The sequence below is a fragment of the Rattus rattus genome, chromosome 3, assembly GCF_011064425.1.
Source record: "Rattus rattus isolate New Zealand chromosome 3, Rrattus_CSIRO_v1, whole genome shotgun sequence".
NCBI lineage: Eukaryota > Metazoa > Chordata > Mammalia > Rodentia > Muridae > Rattus > Rattus rattus.
Genome location: NC_046156.1, coordinates 222,788,588 through 222,811,263, shown reverse-complemented (window position 1 = coordinate 222,811,263; position 22,676 = coordinate 222,788,588). Strand labels below are relative to the sequence as shown.

The 22,676-nt window shown below is 45.1% G+C and overlaps 1 protein-coding gene and 1 non-coding gene across 2 annotated transcripts in view; both read right to left on the bottom strand.

Moving 5' to 3' along the window:
* Window positions 1-19,705, bottom strand: part of Ankrd31 (ankyrin repeat domain 31) — a 139,494-nt gene extending 119,789 nt beyond the window's left edge. Inside the window, exon 1 of the mRNA XM_032897071.1 lies at window positions 19,537-19,705. Coding sequence (XP_032752962.1) covers window positions 19,537-19,705 — 169 coding nt within the window. The remainder of the gene's footprint in view (window positions 1-19,536) is intronic.
* A 2,044-nt stretch (window positions 19,706-21,749) lies between these two features.
* LOC116897625 lies at window positions 21,750-21,815 on the bottom strand. The gene has a single exon (XR_004387606.1). It is a non-coding gene; the product is annotated as a small nucleolar RNA SNORD78 (small nucleolar RNA).
* Between the last annotated feature and the right edge of the window lie 861 nt (window positions 21,816-22,676).

Here is a 22,676-nt window from a genome sequence, read left to right as displayed (position 1 = left end):
TCAGTGTACTTCGTTCAGTTACGTATTGCTCCTAAGAGTTAACATTCTAAACTCATTATGGATTAGAATAGGCATAAACTCTAGTCAAAGAGGCTGCATTGGCCATAGAGTAAGCAACATATTAAAATATAGGCAATATCATGTATAGCAAGGCATCAACATTATATATATATATCATGTAAATATATTTCTAAAGAGGTTATGAGGAATTACATACAAGGGCTACTAATAGAGGCAATAAACAAATTCCTGACGACTGAAAGACAGGTGGTCATTTGCTCACATATTTCTTTATATGGGCTTGTCATTGAGAATAAACTGAATTCATGGTATTGGAAGATCTTCCTGGAAAATAATTCCAACCAATAGATTGAGTACTGTAAATGGTAATTAAACACCATGACAACTCTAGACAAAGTAATCACTACAGGACATGCACTGAGAGTGCTTAAAACAAAGGTGAGAAGCAATAATGAGTTAAAACGCAGCTGCTCTTCCCCTGAAAGATCCTGGGTTCAATCCCAACAACCCACTGCAATGGGATTTGATTCCCTCTGATGTGTGTGAAGACAAAATGCTCTTCTTGAAAATAAATAAATGAGCCAATAAACAAACAAGCAAATATTTAAAAAAGAGGCAACCAAACCAAGAAGCTAGGTTCATCTAAATTGTCAAAACATATTAAAATATTTAAATACCGTTTTATTTGTCTCAATTTTAAGTAGCAGAAAATAGGTACTTTTGAAAGATCTAAATGGATTCTAGCCATATTATTTATTTATATTTATTGAAAAAATTTTTTAAACTTTTATGTGTATGCTTGCTGTTTGTAATGTGCATGTGAGTTCAGGTACTGAGGAGTTAAAGGTGAATCTCCTTGGAGGCTAGAGTTTCAAACTGCTGTGAGCCCGTGTCCTGGTGGGTACCGACTCAACCTTTGCAAGAGTCCCCTTAATCACAGAGCATGGTCTGAAAAAACTCACTAGGTGAGGTCCTGTACAGACAGGATTTGCTGAATCAAAAGTTCATAGATAAACAGACAGACAACAGATAGATAGATGAAGATGGATGATAGATAGATAAAAGATAAATAGAATAAATAGATGATAGATAAATGATAGATGATAGATAAATCAATAATAGGTAAGATGATAGAAGATAGATGATAGATAGATAAAAGAGATGAGATGATAGATAGATGATAGATAGATAGATAGATAGATAGATAGATAACTCCAAATGTAATACAGAGAAAAGCAAAATAATTTTTGTGAAAATACCAGAAGGAAGCATGGGTAGACCACGGGAAGCGTCAGATGGCCAAATACAAGTTCAACTGGAGTTGGTGAAAGACAGCTTAGGGATGGCCTCTAAGAATCTCTTTGACTACTTCCATTTTCCTCTGGCTCATGACCAGGAGAACTCATGGAAGCACCTACAAGCTGTTGTCACACGATTTCTGCCCTGTTTGCTGGATGGGCTGCGTTTTCTGCCCTCAGACCAAGCCCCTGCCTCAGTGTCCTGAGCTCTGCATCTTTGTTAGAGCATGGCTCAGCTAGCCTCCCTGATTCCTCAGGAACAGGGCTGCCTGATGTTATGGAGCTGTAGTCTCTCTGGTCAAGACATCAGCATTGCCCTGTTGGACCTCTCAAAGCCTGATTACTTGACAGAGTTAAGCCCACTAATGTTCTGTCATGGAAGGAGGGCTCAGAGGGACAGTGTCGAGACACAGGTGGCCCCTGCCTTTCCTGGAGGATATAGAAGCAGTTAGTGGTGCGGGGAGAGGAGACATTTTCTTGGTGTTATAGCTCCCTGCAAGTTGCCTGTGCTCCTATAAGGTATTGTGATTAAACCCATTGGATTTCCACTAACCTGGACTCGGAGGGAATTGTTTCTTGGTCTGGCAGTCTAGGTGAAGACATTTGCTCATGTGCTCAGAAAGTCACACAACACCAGGTCCTTTGGCATTTACTTGACAGACACAATGACTGGGCACCCCAATAAAGGAGGGCTTAATTGGCTTCTGGTTCCAGAAGGCCAGAGACCATAATGGAGTAGGGAGGCATGGTGGCAGGAGAAGCTGGCGACTCACATATGGGTGCTCAAATGATGACAGGAAAGAGAGAGCACACTGACAATTGTGGGAGTCCTTGAATCCCTCAAAGCCTGCCCCCAGTGACACACCCTCTAACAAGGCCATGCCTCCTAGTCCTTCTCAAACTGTTCCACTAGCCAGGAACCAAGTATTTAAACATAAAAGCCTTTAGGGTCCATTCCTCTCCTTGTCCCCCCATAGGCTCCATGGTCATATCATTGTGCAAGATAAACAGTACAATTTCAAATGGCCCTGTAGCAGATATCTCACTGCTCTGGCTTGTGAAACATCTTGGAGTCCTCAATGTGATTCAGGGCTTCACCTGCAGTTCCACACAATGGCCTCTCAGAGCTTGTTCTCTCTGGGCCTTCATGCAGGGACTGCCCAGCCAAGACATCAGTGTCTCTTTCCTAACCCATAGAGAGAAATTTCACAACTTCTTTTACCAGTCTGTCCATCATGACTCTAAAGCCAGCATCACCTGGGCGACCTCATTAGTTCAGCCATCCCTTGGGATGAAACCTAGAACCCTTGAATCAAATCTGCAAATGTTTTTGCTTTGTTATTTTTAGACATACATACTTTAAGCCTCCTTTTCCTTATGTGTTGACAGTTTAGCCCTTAAAGGCTCTCTACCCTTATTCCAATTCAGATTAAGCTTCTCCCCAATCTCCTGCCTCCCTTCAGGTCAACAATGATATTCACATTACATTTCCTGATGTTCTGTTTGTCTCCAAACTTTATGTTTTGTCTTTCCCTTTCCTCAACACGTGTTCTTGTCTCATTATAGACCTGCATAAGTGATTACTAATAACCATGGACCAGATTATTAGGACTGTCTTAAAATCTCTTCTGCCAAATAATTAAACCATTTCTTTTCTGTGTAGCATCAGGCAGGTTCTTAGAATGAGGACAGAAAGCAGCCACATTCTTTACCAAAATATCACCAAAAATTTGGTCTCTAGCACAGTGCTAACATTCTTTCTCTCTGAAACTTCTTCAGCTGGGTCTCCACAGTCTGAATAGCCTCAGCCCTACTTTCTTCCAAGCTCCTAGCAGGAAGGCTCCTTAAGCTCTCCCTACATATTCAGCCTCTTTCCTAGTCTAAAGTTCCAAAGCCTCTCCTACTCCTCCAAGAAAATCATGTGGTCCAGGTCTGTCACAGCAATGGCCCCACCCTGAGTCCAACTTCAGTCTTGGTTTTTCTTGCTGTGACCGAGCATCATGACCAAAGCAACTTATAAAAGAAAGTGTTTAATTTGGCTTACAGTTTCAGAGGTTCAAGTCCTTGATGCTTCAAGCAAAAAGATGGTGCAGGAACAGCTGAGAGCTCATTTGGGTCTGCAAACAGGAAGGAGAGAGGAGAGATGAGAGAGGAGAGAGCAGAGAGAGAGAGCAGAGAGAGCAGAGAGGGAGAGCAGAGGGAGAGGAGAGAGGGGAGAGAGGAGAGAGGAGAGAGGGAGAGAGCAGAGAGAGGAGAGAGCAGAGAGGAGAGAGGACAGAGGGAGAAAGAGAGGAGGAGAGAGAGAGGAGAGAGAGAGAGAGAAGAGGGAAGAGAGGCGAGGGGTAGGAGAGGGAGAGGGAGGAGAGCGGGGGGAGAGGAGAGAGAGAGAGGAGAGGGAGAAGAGAGAAGAGAGGAGGGCAGAGAGAGAGAGAGAGAGAGGGAGAGAGGGCAGAGGAGCAGAGAGGGAGGGAGAGAGAGAGGCAGGTGGGGAAGGGGGGGCGGGCGAGAGGGGCAGAGGGGGGTGGGGGAGAGGGAGAGAGAGAGAGGGAGAGAGAGAGGGAGAGGGAGAGAGAGAGAGAGAGAGAGAGAGAGAGAGAGGGAGGGAGGGAGAGAGAGAGAGAGAGGGAGAGAGGGAGAGGAGAGAGAGAGGGAGAGGCAGAGAGGGGCAGAGAGGCAGAGAGGGGCAGAGAGAGAGAGGGAGAGAGGGACCCCCAGTGACATACCTCCTCCAACAAGACCACACCCCCTAATCCTTCCCAAACTGCTTCATCAGCTTGGAACTGAGTATTCAATGTTTGAGACAATGGGGGCCACTCTCACACAACCCACCATGCCTTGGTCTTTCCCCTGACTCTGCTCTCAGTTCCATAAGTGGTCTCTACTAAACATCCAGTGGTTCCCTTTTGGTGCCCACTTCCTTTTTAGTGTCTTAGCACTTGTGCTATAATAACATAACTACAAGATTTGGTTGTTTCTGGCTAAAAATTCTGACATCACCTTTCCTATTAGATAGATTGCTTCAAAGATGTTCTTGCCTTTGTTTTGTTTATTGTTGTTTTTGTTTTGCGACTTTGGAAGATAAAACAGTGATGCAGACTTTGTAAAGTGAATCCCTTCCCTTTTGACTTTTCATATGTATATGCTGACTCCTGGACAGGCCATCTTCTTCACCCTGTACCCGAACCTTGTGGCTCCCTAGCATAAAGGACAAGGTTAAGCCTCCCTCCTTATTTCTAAACCACAACTGACAACTTGGGAAAAGGAGCTGGCACTCTATACCCCATATCTCCTTTCAAACATCTGTCATTTTCAACAATTTTCTTCTCCATCTTTGTTTCCAATACAAATGGCCTTTCTTCCTTTTTCTCTCCCTGTTGTTAACCAGTGACTTAGGTCTAAATCATGCTGTGGCTGCCAGCTACCTGAAGGACTTCTCACAGCAATGTATACTTCACAGGATCTAGGCAATTAGCCTTGGCAAATGCATTTGAATACATTTAAGACAAATCCCCTAAATAGAATAACTCTCAGTCATATAAATATCTAACATTTTCTTGAGTGGGAGGAAAAAGACGTGGAATTATCACTAGTGTGTCCAGAATTACACACGACTGTTTGCCTTGACTGCCTGTTGTGAACTGTGTTTAATAGTTTGGTGTGGAAAAACAGCTCATTGAACACTTGGAGAGGGTGAGCTGATGCCTACTTAGAACCTTCTAGGTAAGTAGAGCTAGAAACTCAGGTTCTGGTGACTTTGGTGTGGGAGTGTACTCTTCAGGCCACCAAGAGAGAAAGGTAAAGATCAACCCAGCCACAAAACCTTGGATCTACAGTGCTGTCCTTGCAAGACACTTGCAATAGTGGCCTGAAGCTTGTGGAAGCAACCAACCAGGGTCTTCTTTAGTTCATTCTGTGAGATGGAGCCCACACCCAACACTACTTGTGTGACCAAGTACCAGGGACTGGAGAGCCTAGATATCTAGTAAAACCAAATAGTACTGGTCTTGAGAAGGAGGAGGAAGAGGGAGGAGGAGGAAGGGGAAGGGGAAGGGGAAGGGAAAGGGAAAGAAGGAGAAGGAGAAGGAGGAGAAGGAGAAGGAGAAGGAGAAGGAGAAGGAGAAGGAGAAGAAGAAGAAGAAGAAGAAGAAGAAGAAGAAGAAGAAGAAGAAGAAGAAGAAGAAGAAGAAGAAGAAGAAGAAGAGGAGGAGGAGGAGGAGGAGGAGGAGGAGGAGGAGGAGCAGGAGGAAGAGGAAGTAGGAGGAGGACGAGGACGAGGAAGAAGAAAAAGAAGAAGGAGGAGGAAGAGGAGGAGAAGAAGAAGAAGAAGAAGAAGAAGAAGAAGAAGAAGAAGAAGAAGAAGAAGAAGAAGAAGAAGAAGAAGAAGAAGAAGAAGGAGAAGAAGAAGGAGGAGAAGAAGAAGAAGAAGGAGAAAGTAGTGATAAAATGACTAATGGTATTCTGCTTACATAGACATTAATGCCCTATTCAGTCATCATAAGAGAGGCATCCTCCTGCAGGAGATAGGAATAAATACAGAGACCCGCAGTCAGACATGAGGGTGGGGCCTTAGAATACACGGTTTAGGATGTCTGCATCAATTCCGTCTCCTCGGAGCTCAGACAACCTTATGGAAGAGAGGAGACAGAGAGTGTAAGAGTCATAGGGGATGGGTACCCCAGAAAAAGAAGGTCCTCTAATTCAACTGAGCAAAGCTCACGTGAACTCACAGAGACAGAAGCAGCAAGCCCAGAATGTAAACAGGTCTGTCCCAGCTCTTCTCCATATGGCTTTCACTTTAGTGTGCTAGGGGACTCCTCCTGCGAGTGTGAGCGAGTAAGTCTCTGATTCTTGTACCCTCTATTGGAGCTCCTTTTCTTCTGTTCGTTTGCCTTGTATAACTTCGAGGTAATGTCTTTTGTTTTATCTTACGATATTTTGCTATGTTCTGTGGAAGGAAGTGAATCCGCGTGGGAGGTGAGACGAGGAGGGCAGGAACTGTTGGAGAGGAAACTGTAATCAAGACACATTGTATGAGAAAAGACTCTGCTTTCTGTAAGAGAAAAAAATGCACTGGAGCACATCTAAGCAAAACCTCAAAAAATAAAATAACTCTCAGTCACATAAATATATGAAGCTTTCCTGAGAGGGAGGAAAAAGACACGGGATTATTACTACACTACTAACGTATCCAGAATTACACACAATTGCTTGCCTTTCTTGTCTATTGTGATCTGTGTTTAATAGCTCAGCTGTGGAAAATCACTGCAATGTTTCATTTCTGCATACACAGAACTTACCTTTCACTTACTAAAAGTCTGAGCATAGCTGCCGGAAGGTCACACACTCACGTATCAGCAGGAATGCATGAAAGATTAAACATAGTTGTTCCAGGGAACAACTAACAGTGGTCCCCTTTGTTCTGGGGACATTGCTAGATGATCAAAGAAAGAAGAAACTCTCTGGTAGTGATTACAGTATGACAGCTCTGGCTTCTTCCCCACACACCTCAGTGTGGGGCTCGGGACGGGACCCGGGGGTCTCAGATAGGATAGGCAAGAGCTCTACCCCTGAACCAACTTTGAGACCTCATTTGCAAGCGACGGCTGGAGTGCTGCTGAGTATTCAACATGGTTTTTTATTAGAGTTTTTTCTTTACTCAAAATGTTTGTACGTATTTATGAAAAATAGCATGATGAATTCAAATCAAATTCTTTTTTATGTGTGTGTGCGTGCGTGTGTGTGTGTGTGTGTGTGTGTGTGTGTGTGTGTGTGTGTGTGTGTGTGTGTAGCATGCATAGAGAGCACAGGTCAATGTTTAGGATCTTTCTTTTTACCTACCATGTGGGCTCCAGGAATTAGCATTGGCTGCAGATGCCTTTACCCACTGAGCCCTCTCACTGGCCCCTAATACCTCTTTTTACCTATACCTAATAACCTCCTTTGAGAGCCCCCTTTTTGTTCTCCTGAAGCATCTGAAAACACATTCAAACAGATGCAGTCCTTAACTTACCCTGCTTTACCTGGCTTTTTATTTTCTTGTCCCCTGAAACAAGGTAAGCAAGCCTGTCTTTAGACAAATCATAAAGAAACTGTGAGATGTGATTTTGTGGGTCCGGCCTAAGATGTGGCAGTATCTGGTCTTACTGTACAGAGGACAGTGCTAAGACGACAGGGCTTGTAACAGGGTTCTCCTCCCCTAGATTTGGGGATAGGGAGGTTTATTGTTATTGTGGTTGAGGGTTTGGACGAATACTTCTCTCTTGATCCCTGTGGATTTTGCATTTTGAGGGAGTGGGTCGGGAGAGAGGGTACATGGATAGAAAAACAGAGACGAGACAGACTTGGCTTTACTTTGCAATCTCCTTTGGACGTGTCAAAGCACTATCTAGAATTAATGTGTTTTCTAGTGACAAATTTGAGGCTATAAAAAAAAGGTTTCTGTATTTTCTAGTGACAAATTTGAGGCTGTAAAAAAAAAGTTCGTTTTCACAAACAGAACTGTTCTCCTCAGTGTCTAGGTTAATAATGTGTCTACTTGGGTACTTTGTTCTCCACTACAGTGAATGTAGGAATGGATTTGTCAAAGTCTCTAAAGCAGGAAGGGACCTGGAATGTCTCTGTTTAGCAAGGAAGGCCCTGCCTCATCTTAACTCCTGTTAGAATGGTTAATTATCAGGGATTATCAAACTGAGAGGGGTCCCAGTTTGAAGAACCCATCTTGGGGAGGGTTGGAAGAGGTCGTTGGCAGCCTTGGAAAGATGAGCATCAGGAAGGACAGGTCCTGGAGTTCATCCTGAAGATAAGAGAGGCTGCCCACACCTCACCGACTAAGCCTCTTGAAACCCCAGTGCATGATGGGAACCTGGCTCTCCATTGTCCGTGGTTCTCCGAGGACAGAGAAAAGAAAAATGGAAAAGAAGAAACTTAAAATTACATGAACTTGCTCAGAGGATGAATTTTATAATAGCTGTTTTAGTCTAGCCTGCTGTTTTATTTTTAAATTCTAGAGAGTCAAGCTGTGCTGCTCCAGGAGGGCCCATGCCTCTGGCTCAAGCGTCCTCCTGTCTCAGCCTCACAAGTAACAGGGACACATAGACACAGCTGCTACAGCCTTCTCCCAGCGTCGAGTCAGCAAATGAAGTGTAAACATCCCGGACAGTCCTAAGGGAAAGGAACCAAGAACAGCCAAGCAGGAGGAGTGGCGACGTCCTTTAATGTTGAACGTGTCGGTGACAAAATAGCATCTTCTGAGACTGCGCAGTGCTCAGTCAGCCTTCCACACACAATTTGATGCTCTTGATGCTTCATTAGATCGTTTTCTGAGTTTGTACAATGACCAAGTTCTCCTCAGAACCATGCCGTCTGTGGACGACAAACTGAGCTAGGCAGGATTGCTTGTGGGGAGAGGACCTGCGGCAAACTCATCCTCTGAAGCTTCCGAGTGGCAGCGCGTGCCTGCCCTGAGTTAGAAGGTAAACCCCTGGAGGCAAGGATCATATCTGTGTGAGTCACTTTTGTATCAACAGTACTTGTCCCTGTGTTATCAATACTCCTTGAAAGAATGCATGAGTAGGGCTAGGCATGGTGGCACAGGCCTTTAATTCCAGCAAGCTGGAGGCAGGTGGATCTCTGTGAGTTCGAGGCCACCCTGGTCTACATAGCAAGTTCCAAGTCAGATAAGGGCTCCGTAATAGAAAGACCTCATCTGAACCAAAACAAAACAGAAGGAGGAGAGGAAGGAGGAGGAAGAGAAGGGAAAAGAGGAAGGAAGAAAGAATTAATGAGTGAATATATTTATTAAGAAGGCTTTTCTTTCTAAATTGTGATTCCAATCATGAGTCTGTTGAGTAAATGCCCCTGGAATCACAAGACACCGGCAGTTCTAACGGCGCCCATCACAATATGCCCTAGGGGCTACAAATGAAATTATTCATCTATTTTAGATCATTTTAAAACCTGTAATATTCCATGAGTAGGGGGAGTCATTTTCATCTGCAGATTATGCTGGCTAATATGGGCTGTGGTGACGGGAGACAGACGGCACCTGAACAGAGTCCAGGAAGTGTCCTGGATCTGAGGCAAGAAACAATGAGATGGCAACATTGTATCTTACAGGCATCTTTCAGCCACAAATGGGGAAACGCCAACACTTTTGTTTCCAGTACTATAAAACACCAGATGTCAGATTAATCGTTCCCATACAGGTTTTATTCAGCATTCCAAGAGAAAAATCTTAGAATGGAGTCGTAAACAGCAGGCAGAGCACTTGTGTAGTATACTCCAGTCTCTTTAATGGCAAAGAAATGAGCAGCGTGTTTCTAGAACTTAACCTCCCTGTGAGTAGGGGAATCACAGCCCTTTCTGGGGCATACCTGCCGGAAGGGTTTTCAGTTTATTCTGTCTTCATCTCAACGGCGGTGCTTAGCGCTGACCCACTGAATGCTCACATCTGACGTCAAGGTCTGTGCAACACCAGAAGCAGAGGACAGTCAGAGGCCTGCTGCTTTTTCTTTTATCTGTTATGCCCTGATAGCATTTGATTCATTAAATATAAGTTACAGACAGGTGTTGCTGTTTTGTATCAGTTTCCAGCTGTTCCAAATTTTACCCACACCTGGAGTCCCAGGGTTTTAGAGACTGAGATAGGAAAATTGAGACTCACCATCATCCCCTGCTTTAAAATGAGCTAGAGACTAGCCTGGGCTACATGAAATCATGGAGTGAGAGACAGAAGGGAGGGGTGAGGGAAGAGATCTTAACTGGGTTCATGAATCCAAAAATTGACAAATAATATGAAGTAGAAAAACAGGTTCATCTCTATAACAAAAGGTTCTGCAGCCATGGAGCAGCAATGCAAAGACATATTGTTTATTTTTAGTTGCATCTGGCTACATAGTCTAATTTTTAAAAATCAGGTCACAAAAGCTTGGCCCGATTCCATTTCTACATGTGTTTATAAAAAGCATAGAGAAAGAACCCTCATGATATAGATTAGTGTTATGTGTGGATAGCTTTCTCTTTCATTTTACTTAGGTAAAACTCACAGATTTTAAAATAAGGTTGTATTACTCCCATAACAAACCTTTAAAGAATGAAATGAAGGCAGAGAAGATCCTGGAAGAGGGATCTCAACAGTAGCCATTAACTCACGATGTCCTCAGAAACACTGGGCAAATGCGTACGGTCTCTCTGCTCTGTGCACGGATAGTTGTATATCCTGAGGGGGGCTTCGGTATATGTGTAACAAGGTCTTGGTTGTCAAGGAGCTTAATCTCAATAGGAACAGAAGCTCACAGGTAAAGAGAACCAGGAGGCTTCAGTCAGAACGAAGCAGAAGAAGAGGTGACACAGTCAAAGTAGCACTGAGATACTGATGGCAGCTGACAGGAGATGACAGAACGGAAGTGGCCCTGTTCGCCCACTGTTATATTCTGGGTGTGAAACTCCTTCCTCAAGTCCCTGCTGGTGGAAATTTTGGGAGGTCACCACCTCCCAGGGAGCACGGACCTCTTCCCCAGCTCTGTCTGCTCCTCCCACTGCCGTGATTCTGTGCCTCTCCTCAGGCGCATAGCAATGGAACAAGATGACCATGCTGTCGCATCTGGAAACTGTGAGGTAAACAACATCTTCGTCTCCTTTTTAATTTTCTCTGGCATCTTATCACCGTGACAGATAGTGTCTAACACAACCACGTAAGGGGACCAGATCCTTTGGACAGGGACTTCAGCACCACACTCAAACCAAGCTGGTGGGGGAGTGGGGTCTACAAAGTCATAAGTGAGTTCTATCTTCCACTTAAGTCAACTTCACACTCTTGAAGTTTCAGAGGCAAAGGAACTGAAGCAGGCCACGCACTTGCTGGTACCGTGTGGTCACCAGCACCCATTATATTTACCAGATGAAGTGGAGGTTGTCGTGTGCCATTTAATGGCACGTTTTACTGTTGCTTAAGTCAGTACATCCAGCAATCCACTCAGTGCGCACTGGAAGTAGCTGGGTAGTAGCCAACGGACAGGGGCAAGGATGTGTCAGAGACTAACGTAAGAGCAATATGCCTTGGCCTCCAACTGGGGGAAGCAGGGAAATGAACATTTTCTTTCTAAGGACTCTGCCTGGGAGATGTTCAGGTACCCAGCGGACGAAGAGAAAGAAGGAGTAAATGTGACAGTGGCTGTGATTTGATGAGATGAGGCTCTCACTACTGAGCCATCCAGTCATCCAGCAGGGACCAACTGCTTCTTAGTAAGATACTCTGCTCTCTCTCTCCTGTTTACCCACACGTTTTCAGGAGATGAACATTTTCTGCTCAGTTTCAGGCCCTGTTTTCCTACCACTGAGCTCCATCACATAGCCAAAGAAAGACACAATAATCACAGCCCGATTAATAGTCTGGGGATACCGATGATGGACGCACTCCCGGGCATGAGGGCTTACAGGGATTAGCTGATGAGTGGGTCAGAATGCCAACGGTATTAACAGAGCTTCAAATACTGTGAGCTCTGCCCCAGCCCATGCTCTCATTGTTGCTCTCCTTGAAGAACAAGGGGCACTCATTGTTCCAAGGCTAAGTCGTATGCACTCTGCGACAACACACCAGGACTGGGCTCCTCTCCCCGGTGCGTGCAGGACGAGGACTGTCACGGCTTGTCAAGAACTTAATATCCCTGTTCATGGAGTGAAATTAAATCCAACAAAAGCAAGAACAGAGAGCTGAGGAGATGGCCCAGCTGATAACGTGTTTGGGGGCCCGGAGATTGCCGTGATATTGCACAGTGTAACCCCAGCGCTGGTGGGGCAGAGCCAGATGGATAGGTCCCAGAAGCCTGCTGGCCAGCCATCCCAGCTGCTCTGTGAGCTCTGGGCTCTGGGCTCAGGGAAAGACAATGTTTTAAAAACGAAACAAAACAAAAGCAGAGAGAGAGAGTAACAGAGAAAGACACCTGACCTCAATCTCACAAACACACACACCCACCCACCACACACACACAGGGGGGTGAGGAAGGTGGGGAAAAAAGGGAAAGGGAGGGGAATGGGAGGAAGGGAAGAGAGACAGATTAATTGATGGATGGAAGGACAGAGGGGGACATAGGCACAGAGAGAGGAGAGAAGGAGAAGACCCCTCAGAATCCGTTCTGCAAACAATAAACCTGTCCACTCTACTTATCCAGCAGCCCGATTCCTTCTGCAAGCTGATAAGAAAGTGTCTCGTTGACAGCTCATCCATTTCCATGAGCGTTTAACCTGCCCCTATGATGTGCAAACAATAAAACATTCTTGGTGCAGTAGTGAATTCTTGGAGAAGGTTGTATGAAAATTGGATTGTTTTCTCACTAAATTGCCCTATAATTTCATCAGTGATTCGGTGATGACTTATCAAAGGGAAATCACTTGGTTATGTATTTGTTATGGTTTGCCATGCTGGGTATCAAACCCCCCCCAGGGCTGTCCCCATTGTAGGCAAGTGCTATACCATTGGGCTCACATATTCGTGCCTGGTTTTTTATTTATTTACTTTTTGCATTTTTATGTGTATTTGTGTGTGTGTGTGTGTGTGTGTGTGTGTGTGGTGAGATACTTGTAAGTGCATATTCTTACAGACACATGGTCAGTGTACTGGATAGTTTTCTGTCAACTTAACAGAAGCTAAAGTCACCTGAGAAGAGAGAACTGTAATTATGAACATGCTTCCATAAAGATTGGGGGCTGCAAGCCTGTTGAGCATTTTCTTAAATATTAATGGAGGATGGCCCAGTCCATTGTAGAGTGCTGCCATCCCTGGACTGGTGTTCTGGGTTCTATGAAGAGCAAGCTGAGCAAGCCATGGGGGAGCAAGTCAAACAGCACCTCTCCCTGGCCTCTGCACTCGCTCCTGCCTCAGGTTCCTGCTCCTGCTTGAGTTCCTGTCCTGACCTCCCCCAGTGATAAACAGTGATGTGGAAATATAAGCCAAAGAACCACATTCTTCCTCAAGTTGCTTTGGCCATGGTGTTTGATAGCAGCAATAGAAGCTCGAAGACAGTAGATATACATGTGTATGGAAGTCAGAGTTCATCTTGCTTGTTTTCCTCCCTAAGTGCTATTTACCTTGTGTTACTGAATGGCCACGGAGCCCAGAGATCCGTTTGTCTCTAGAGTTCTCTTTCTGGGGTCCAGAATGCATACTATCATGTCTGGAATTTTTACATGGATTCTAGGGATTGAATTCAAGTCCTCAGTGAGGAGACCATTTTCAGGCTGGAGAGCATATCTAGAGTCCCTTCCATTGGAAAGTGCTTTCTCAATGACGTCAAACTGCTCCTCAACCCCACTTTAACTTTTAAAATTCTCATGCATTAAACTGAAGATTTCATTCATGCTGAATGGTAACGTGTCCATGTATTGTTTTGTGGCTATTGAGAAATCCTCCCTTTAAATTTTCTCAGTTGATTTTTGCTGTGTCACTACATAAGAGCGCCCCCTTTGATTGGCATGTTTGTCCTTCACACTCAATTCAAGAACCTTCCAGAATCTCCGTGAGTCAGTGCTTATCTCCATACCTCAGAAAGATGAGTGGAACAGCACAGAAGGAAGCTCGGCCATTCTGTGGCTCGGTGACCCTGTTCTGAAGACAGAGACATTGAGGTTTCAGGAAGGGGGCTCTGCTTGAGCACCCAGAGTCAGAAGCCAGGACAGCCACTACCCGGATGACCTTAGCTTCCCTTCTTTGCTTTCCTGAGTCCCAGATGGATGACAAAATATGCCATTCGAGAGCACTAATTATCCCTGGAATGCATCTCAGAAATCTTAGTTTGACAGTAATCAGTGGAAGAATTTAAAGATTGTGTGTCTGTCTTGTTGAAATTGAATCCCATAATAATTAAAAACCTTTGCTTGTTTTATTTTTCTAATTTCTAAAACATGTTAAGCAGTGTTGAGACTCAAACCCAGGCTAGGCAAGTTCTTCTAGTTAAACTTTAGGTCCTCATGTTCATATCAGAGTTAAAGAAAGGTTTTGAGTGGGTCGGGGAGATGGCTCTGCAGTTAAGAACACTGACTGCTCTTCCGGAGGTCTGAGTTCAATTTCCAGCAACCACATGGTGGCTCACAACCATCTGTAATGAGATCTGATGCCCTCTTCTGGTGTCTGAAAATAGATACAGGTGCATTCATATAAATATAATAAATACATTTCATGAAGGTTTTGAGCAAGTTGGATTTTTGTTGTTGGTGGTGGGGTTGGGTTTTTATTTGTTTGTTTGTTTGTTTGGTTTTGTTGTTATTGTCTGTTTTGTTTTGAGACAGGGTTTCACTGTGCAACCCTGGCAGCCTGGAATTCACTGTGTAGACCTAGCTTGTCTTGAACTCACACAGAGATCTACCTGCTGCTGTCTTTCAATTGCTAGGATTAAAGGTGTGCATCACCAGGCCTGGGCCTTATGAATAAGTTATTCATAAAGATGGGGTGGAGGGCAAATTAACTCCAAGCAGAAGTAGGCAAGGAGAGAAATTACATAAGAAAAAGAAAAGTCTAACAAGCACGTGGAGGGGCACCCAGCTGCAAGTCCCAGCATAGCCTGGCTATAGCCTGTGGCTTAGTTTCCCCATCTCCAGATGAGAAGTGCTCCAATGGGCTGAGGTCCTCAGGACAGTCTGCCTTCAAGCAAGGTTTCAATGGATGGAAACCACTGCTCGCTTTTCCTCTCCAGTTAAAGCTCTGCTAACCTTTGTCATTTATGTTTAGAATAAATCCCAAATCCCAGCCACTTCTATGATGTCAGATCTACCAAATCTATCCAAACTTACGATCAGACTTTGATCAGGCAGAGGAAAGGGTAAGGCTCCAGGGAGAAAGACTCGTGGAAGCCATTTATAGTATTTTTACTGAGCAATATCATCCACCCAGTGTCCACTCTAAGGGAAGCAGAGATGGGGTTCTCTCTAGGAGGTGCTGTAGTGGGGGTCACACTAGGACATGTGTAGGAGGGGTTCCCTCTAAGTTCATGTGTAGGAGGAGTTCCCAGGAGTTCAATTTACATGTTAATGATCACCCCAGTTTTAATCTATTGAAAGGTAGTCTTAAGAATACAGATTCATTTAGTTCCTGTTTGCAACAATGATTTTAGGGGTTGGGCGGTGCTCAAATAGAGAAGGCAAGCATGAAGTTTGGGTGATTTCAGTTATTCAATTAAATATGTGGTGGCATCTCAAATGTAAGAGGGTTCTTACAGAGGGTTCTGAAGGAGGGAAGGATGACTAAGAAACAGGTTTAAACAAGAAAAATGATTTCTTTGTGAACACAGTTTCTATGGTTGGGCATAGAACAGCCTAGTGAGGACTTATTTACAGAAGGTAACTGTGCCCTCCTCAACCAAGCCCCTCTTACCCACCTCACTTCTAACGTCCTAGCACTCACTGTCCTAGACGCTGAGTTTTACAGCCCTGCGGACATCCTCTGGTGAACTGAGAAACTGATGGTGTGATTAGAGATTATTCTGAGTGTCAACCAGAAGAATGCAGGCTTAACTCTGATGCGGGGGTGGGGAGGGGGGAACAAAGGGAGCTGGGGAGAGATTAAAACCGTGGCCTTTTAAAGCTCCGACTTGAGTCTTAAGGAGGAAATTGGGGTTGCTCTCTGAGGGCTTAATTTGTAGGGACTTTTTTCTTTAGGGGCGGGGCTGGGGGAGTAGCCATTCCTCACAGTTTGAATTCGGCACTTCTCAAGGCTCAGCTCTTTTAACACCTTCCTTGCATTTGTTTCCTTGGGCTGTCTTAAGACAGCGCCTGGTGGGTGGCTGGGTGGCACGGAAGTGCATTCTCCCATGGCTCTGAAAGCCAGAAACCCAAAATCAAAAGTTAGTGCCCCATTTGAGGGCTTCCAGGAGAGAGCCCCTGTCTTTCCCTCGACATTTCTGGACTTGCCCCTACGTCCTGCCGATCTCTGCCTGGTTGTCACACACCTTCCCCATGTCCCATGTCTCCTCCATTTCTGCATGTTGTTTTCGGTTCCTGAAAACGAGTATTTTGCATAGAAGCAACAGAACCAAGATTTAGTCACTTGCGTGGAGAACACAAGCAGGGGTTTTTAGGAGAAGCTGCTTGTGAGCAGAGGGAGCCGGAAGTCCGTACGTTAACCTGAAGGACTGAAGAGCTCTTAGGAGCAGGAGGGTTCGGGAGCAGCTGGGGGCAAGGAGAAGCTAGGGGACAGGGGAGAAGCCGGAGGTTGGGGGAGAAACTAGGGGCCATCATGAGCTGGAGCTCCTGCACATGCAGTGAGTTGGGGTAACCCAAGAGTTCCCCTGCTCATCGCCCTCCCATAGTGGTTCCCACAGTCTCCTTTTCCTCCTGTCAGGACATCAGGAATTGGATTTGTAACCTAACCCAGCACCACATCTGCGAGGATTCTTTCTCCGTCACAGTCTGTGTGTCAGTGACATTTCCAAGCTGTTGTGGTGATGTGGTGGGGGACAGGGAAGAGGACCACAAGGGGAAGTGAGGGTGGCACACAGCCTTCTTAGAGCATCTCTAATGACGGAAATCCAAAGTCAAAATACTCAAAGAGCTCTTGGGACAACCTCCCCCTTACCCTCAAGTAGGGGTCTAACATGGGCATAAAACGTTGCTAGAAGGTAAATTGTACGTCCCCATGGACAACCAAGAGTCCCCAATGTAACAAATAACAGGCTTTGTGCCACTCAGAACAGCTAAGAGGGATGCTTTGGGTGAAGCCTGGTTGGAATGCCAATAAGCAGAGCTAGCTGCGGGGGTGAGTCTCTTTCTCAGGACAGGCAATCAAAGTTTTTATTATAAATGGCCAGAGAGTATGCTTAACAAGACAGAGGTATCGATCAGGAAATAATTGTTTGCTGGGAGCAGGCGCTTGTTTCAATGTGTAATTAAGATAGTGTCAGTTGATAACTACTCTCGGGAGAATGGTTCTTCCAGCTCAGTGTCATTAATCCGGCGTCATGGCAACAGGCTGGCCTTGGACTCTCTCTAGAGCTTTGTTTTATTAATGTATCTCCTGTTCACAAGTTACAGCTTGCTCCTTCCGAGGCTGCTCCCAGGTGATGAAGGGGAAATAGCATGAGGTGGTGTTTATCTTGCAGAACACTCCAAGAAGAGCAAAAACAATCTACCGGCAGCAAGCTTCCTCCTTCACGGTTCTGTATGTTCTGGGGTTTCTTGCCATCTTGGTAGAGCATTTCCAGAGCTTGTGGGAAATTCAGACTTTCATAGCCCACCCAATATTAAACCTGACTGTCAGCAGGATACCCAGGGGATCTGCAGTCATATTGAAACTCCAGAAGTACTGCCCAATATAGACTTCCCTTGGAGCCTTTGGTCAATGGCTGCCTACAGGGGTTTCCTCATTGGAAACACCCTTTTCCCCCCATTAGCCGTATGGTTAAGATTTCAACAGGAGGACTAGAGAGATGGCTCAGTGGTTAAGAGCAGTGGCTGCTCTTCCAGAGGTCCTGAGTTCAATTCCCAGCAACCACATGGTGGCTCACAACCATCTGTAATGGGATCTGATGCCCCCTTCTGGTGTGTCTGAAGGCAGCTGCTGTGCACTCATATAAATAAAATAAATAAAGCTTTAAAAAAAAAAAGATTTCAACAGGAACTACAAGACAGTCACTGTTTATCCAGAGAAGGTGTGGTCATACTGCCCACCCAGTGCCATCTTCCAGAGTATCAGAAGAAGTCACTTGTGAAATACCTAGACACTCTCACACACACGCAACTCTGCCCCTCTTCAGCGCAAAAGAAGCCAAGGTAATAAAGTAAAGCACCACCCAAGATGAAAAACCAAACCAAAACACCAAACTAACTGAGTAAAAGTGTGTGTGTGTGTGTGTGTGTGTGTGTGTATGTGTGTGTGTGTGTGTGTGTGTGTGTGTGTGTGTGTGTGTGTACTCCTTCCATGCTGGCCCAGCTACTCCCAACGAGAGGCCTGTCTTGGAATGGTTGGTATGCCCAGTGTCACTCCACCGGAGAAAACGGTGTAAATGACAGTTCTGTTGTCAACCTTTATCCTGGTGGCTGGGTTTTCGCTCACTCGTTTTAAAAAATGCAACAAAATAAGATGCAATAAGATGAAACAAAAACTATCCCATCGACGTTGGACAAGACAGACCAACGGCAGGAAAAGGGCCTGAGAGGAGGCTCAAGCATCAGAGACCCTCTCGTTCACACACTCAGGAGTCCTGTAAGAACACTGAACTGGAGGCCGTAGTACGAGCACTGAGGACCCGTGCAGCCCGGTGCAAACCGAGGCATGCTGCTTCGGGAGGCCGTAGTACGAGTACTGAGGACCCGTGCAGCCCGGTGCAAACCGAGGCATGCTGCTTCGGTCTCCGTGAGGTCACGTGAGCCTCGCTCATGGGGATTTGGAGTACCTTGTTTTCTTGGATCCCCTCTAGCTCATACATCTTCCACGGGGTTCCCTGAGCCCTGGCGGGGGACGGAGACGGCTCATTTAGGACTGAATAGTCTAAGGTTTCTCTCTCAGTGTAATATCTGGAGAGGAACTGCATTTTCAGTGAATTAATCTTCACAAACACACGTGATTCCATGGGGGGGGACCTGGATGACCTTGGGCAAGTCCTTGTACTTCATGAACTGACAAACTCCCAAACCAAACCAAAGAAACTTACCTATATTAAAGATTCTACAAGGTTGTTTATCTGACCGGGACTTCCATTGTTGAGAGTTGGAATGTTGCAGATAAGCAGCCAAAATTATCTTATGCTGTCTTTGGTCCCTTTAATAATCTCTCATTGCTCACCTCCATATCTGACCTAAAAAGCCTTTTTATTATCAGGTAGAATTCATTTTGTTTTCTTTCTAGCAAGTCTTGCCTCAAGTTTATTTGTAAAAAACGGCACAGGAGGGTTGGGGATTTAGCTCAGTGGTAGAGCGCTTGCCTAGGAAGCGCAAGGCCCTGGGTTCGGTCCCCAGCTCCGGAAAAAAAAAAAAAACGGCACAGGACACTGGTCATCTGCATATAGTGTGTAGGTAGGTGTGTCACAGACGTCCGTCTGTCTTCACACTGGCAGGAGCCTTTTCTATGGTGCCTTCCCAGGGGCCTGGGCTGGAGCTTTGGCCTGGGCCTTAGCTGGAGTTTTGGCCTCCGCCTTGGTTTGAACCGTGGGCTTTGGTTGGCAGAGCCTACGACCCTTGGCCATGTAGCTTTGAGTCTTCTTCCCAAGCTTGGGGTGAGCGATGAAAGTCAGACGGCTGAGTTTGCGGCTGGAGCCCTTTGGCATCTTGGGCTTGATGGCCTGGGGCTTCACAAGGGCCTTGATGGCCTCTGCTTGCGCTCTCACTGCCTTTGCATTGTTGGCCTGCGTCTTCTTCAGGCCTTTCTTGTGCTCCTTGGCAAAGCGCATGTTCCTCAGGGACATGGTCAACGCCCTTAAGAGATTCATATATTCGTGCCTGAGATTTCTTAATTTCTGTGTCCCTGCGGTTCTGGTTGTATGTGGTATGGTTCTTGGACTCGGTCATGTCTGCACAGTAGGAGTGGAAGAGAAAGAGCGCTTCATTTTATTTTTAATTATGCATCTCTGCGTGAGGGCTCTGGGTACACGGTTAGAGGTGCCTGGGGAGGCTGGAGGAATCGGATCCTCTGGAACTACAGTGGCTGTGAACCCCTGACGTGGGTGCTGGGGTCTGAAGTCAGAGACTCTGTAGTAGCAATACATGCTCTCAACCACTGAGCCCTCTTTCTAGCCTCTGGATTATCAGGAAAACTTTTATTGCATACTCTTAGAAGACGACTAGCTTCCACCAACCCAAAAGCTAAAGAATGTCATCAGATAACATCTGAAACATGCAGCAGAGGAGACTTACCCCCATTTTTTTCTAGAACCCATCTACCTGTATTCCCCATCAAGGTATTTGGTAAAGGTCTTAATTTATGCTTTTTTTTTTTTTTTTGTTACTCTGTCAAAAATTCACGTAACAGTTTTCACAGTGAAATATGCCATTCAGGACAACAATCTTGTGTTCTTGGACCACAGTCACTCATATTTGGCTCATAATAAACTACCTCTTATTCCTTTTGAAGCAAGAACTGTGTTTTACACAGGCATTTTGGCGCCAATATGAGACCTACCTCCCCCCACCCAACCCCCCAGCTCTTATTTCCACAAGAGCCAATAGGATTGGTGCCAGGCACCAGCACAGCTTCCGTGTTTCTCTGTTTCTATTACCTCCTTGGATAAATGTTGTGGAGTTCTTTCAGAGCCCAGACTGCCCCTTTGGTTTGGCCAATGGTTCTGAGGTAGTTGGTGGCCATCCTCTTATTTGTTTCAGCATACTGTTTACTTGCCTTTGGTCCTTTCCCACTCCGTTCCTCTAATATCTCACTCTCCATTTTTTTCTGTCTTCTTTTTTTCTGCTTATTGCAACTTTAGTTTATTAATTCTATGAGTAAATGGTGACAGACCCACCAAAGATAAAAGGCATTTCCTTCCACCAACCCATCAGATTAGTGGTATCAGAGAAACCTTTCCAGGGTGAGTCGCACCCTCACTGGGGAGCCCAAGGACACAGAGCTTTTTCCTGGGTTAGAAGGAACTGTATTGGCTCATCTGGGAAGACACATGTGGTAAGCAAACACCTATGTCTCAGCCTTCTCATGATTCCATGAATGTTCCTGGTTCACCAGATTCACCTGAGGGATGGTGGAATGGAGTCACCTTGGGGGCAAGACCTAGGAGTGCTCTTCCTATGAGAAGCACATAAGACGGATATGAAGTACAATTCCCTTCGGCCAGCTTAGAGCTTTGCAATTCCCAGTAAAGGAAACAACAGCACAATGAGAAACAAATTCAAGTGAGGAAGAAATATTTGGAAAAGAAAAAAGAACGCCATTTGGTACTCCAGCTGGTTCTATATTTGATAACTATGGTAACCCAACTTGCTAGTATTTGTAAATATTGAAAATATTTTATATTCATAATCTGGGGGGAGGAATGTTAAACTGGAAGCCTTAGGCAAGGGAACTAAAGATCATAGATGGAAAGGCTACCTTAATTGGAATTTGAAAGTATCTATGGACAAACACACCTTGAATTCCAGCATTCAGGAGCCAGAGGCCAGCAGATTTCTGTTAGTTTGAGGTGAATATGTTCTACACACTGAGTTCCAGGCCAGCCAGGGCTGCATAAGATCTTGCCTTAAAAATAATAATAATAAAATAAATAAGCAATGTAAAAGCCATATAAGAAAAATCATGAAATTTCTAATGTATTAAGAAATTAATGAGAGTTTGGGAAAATTATATTGAAATAGAGAGGTGGGAATGGATGGGTGGCTTAATTGATAAAGTTCTTGCCACGCAAGCATGAAGACCTGGGTCTGAAACCATAGAACCTACATTTAAAGAAAACCCCTGTGTGGTTGTGTGCACATGTGATCCATTTTTAGATGTCTGCCACAGGGTTCTTTAGTGTTAAAAGTTGTCTACAAGTTACTTTCAGCTCAGACATTTGATCAACATCATCGCATCACATGTAATCCTAACACTACTGGGGAGAGGAAGACTCCAAGAGCTTGCTTGCCAGGCGGGCTCAATAAAATTGGTGACCCCAGGCTCGGTGAATAGCAATTAAAGAAGACACCTAGCATTGAACCCTGGCCTCCACACCCACAGGCAAGTGGGCAACACACACACACACACACACAAACACACACACACACACACACACACAGAGACAGACAGACAGACAGACAGAAGACAGAGACAGACAGAGATACATATACAGTGTCAAGTTAAATTAATTGAAGTTTTTGGCTTTCTTTGCCAAATATGCTGCCTTTTTATCTCCTAAGTCTGAGATCTGTCCCCGATGGAAAACATCAATTATCTTCTTATAAAACAATAACTAGGAATTCTGTTCAAATGAACAAAACCCTTAGCAGCCATCTCTGCCAAAGGGATTACACAGCGCTGCAAGAGAGTTTTTTTTTAAACAATAGCTAAAATTCAGAGTTGCCTACAGAGCCCTTCTGCAGTGAGCTCCCAGGGCAGGAAAAGCTAAAGAAACATCGAGCCAAGCCCACGTGGTTCTGCCGACTGGAAAAGACACAAAATCGAAAACTGCATTCGGCCCCAGCAGAGAGGATCCTGTCAGATGGTTATAGTCACTCCATGAGCTTCAGGAAGCAATCTCTTGAGCTCAAGCTCCTCACCTTTTATGTGTACAAACATTTCCAAGGAATAGGTTTGTCTCATCGTCAAGGACACCAAAGGTTGAGAACAATGGTGACAACCAGAAAAGCCACTGGCAATATTTCTACTAATCCCCACTCTTTGAGAACATGCTTCTTGAATCTTTTGAAAACTGGTGTATTTGGAAATTCCTTAGT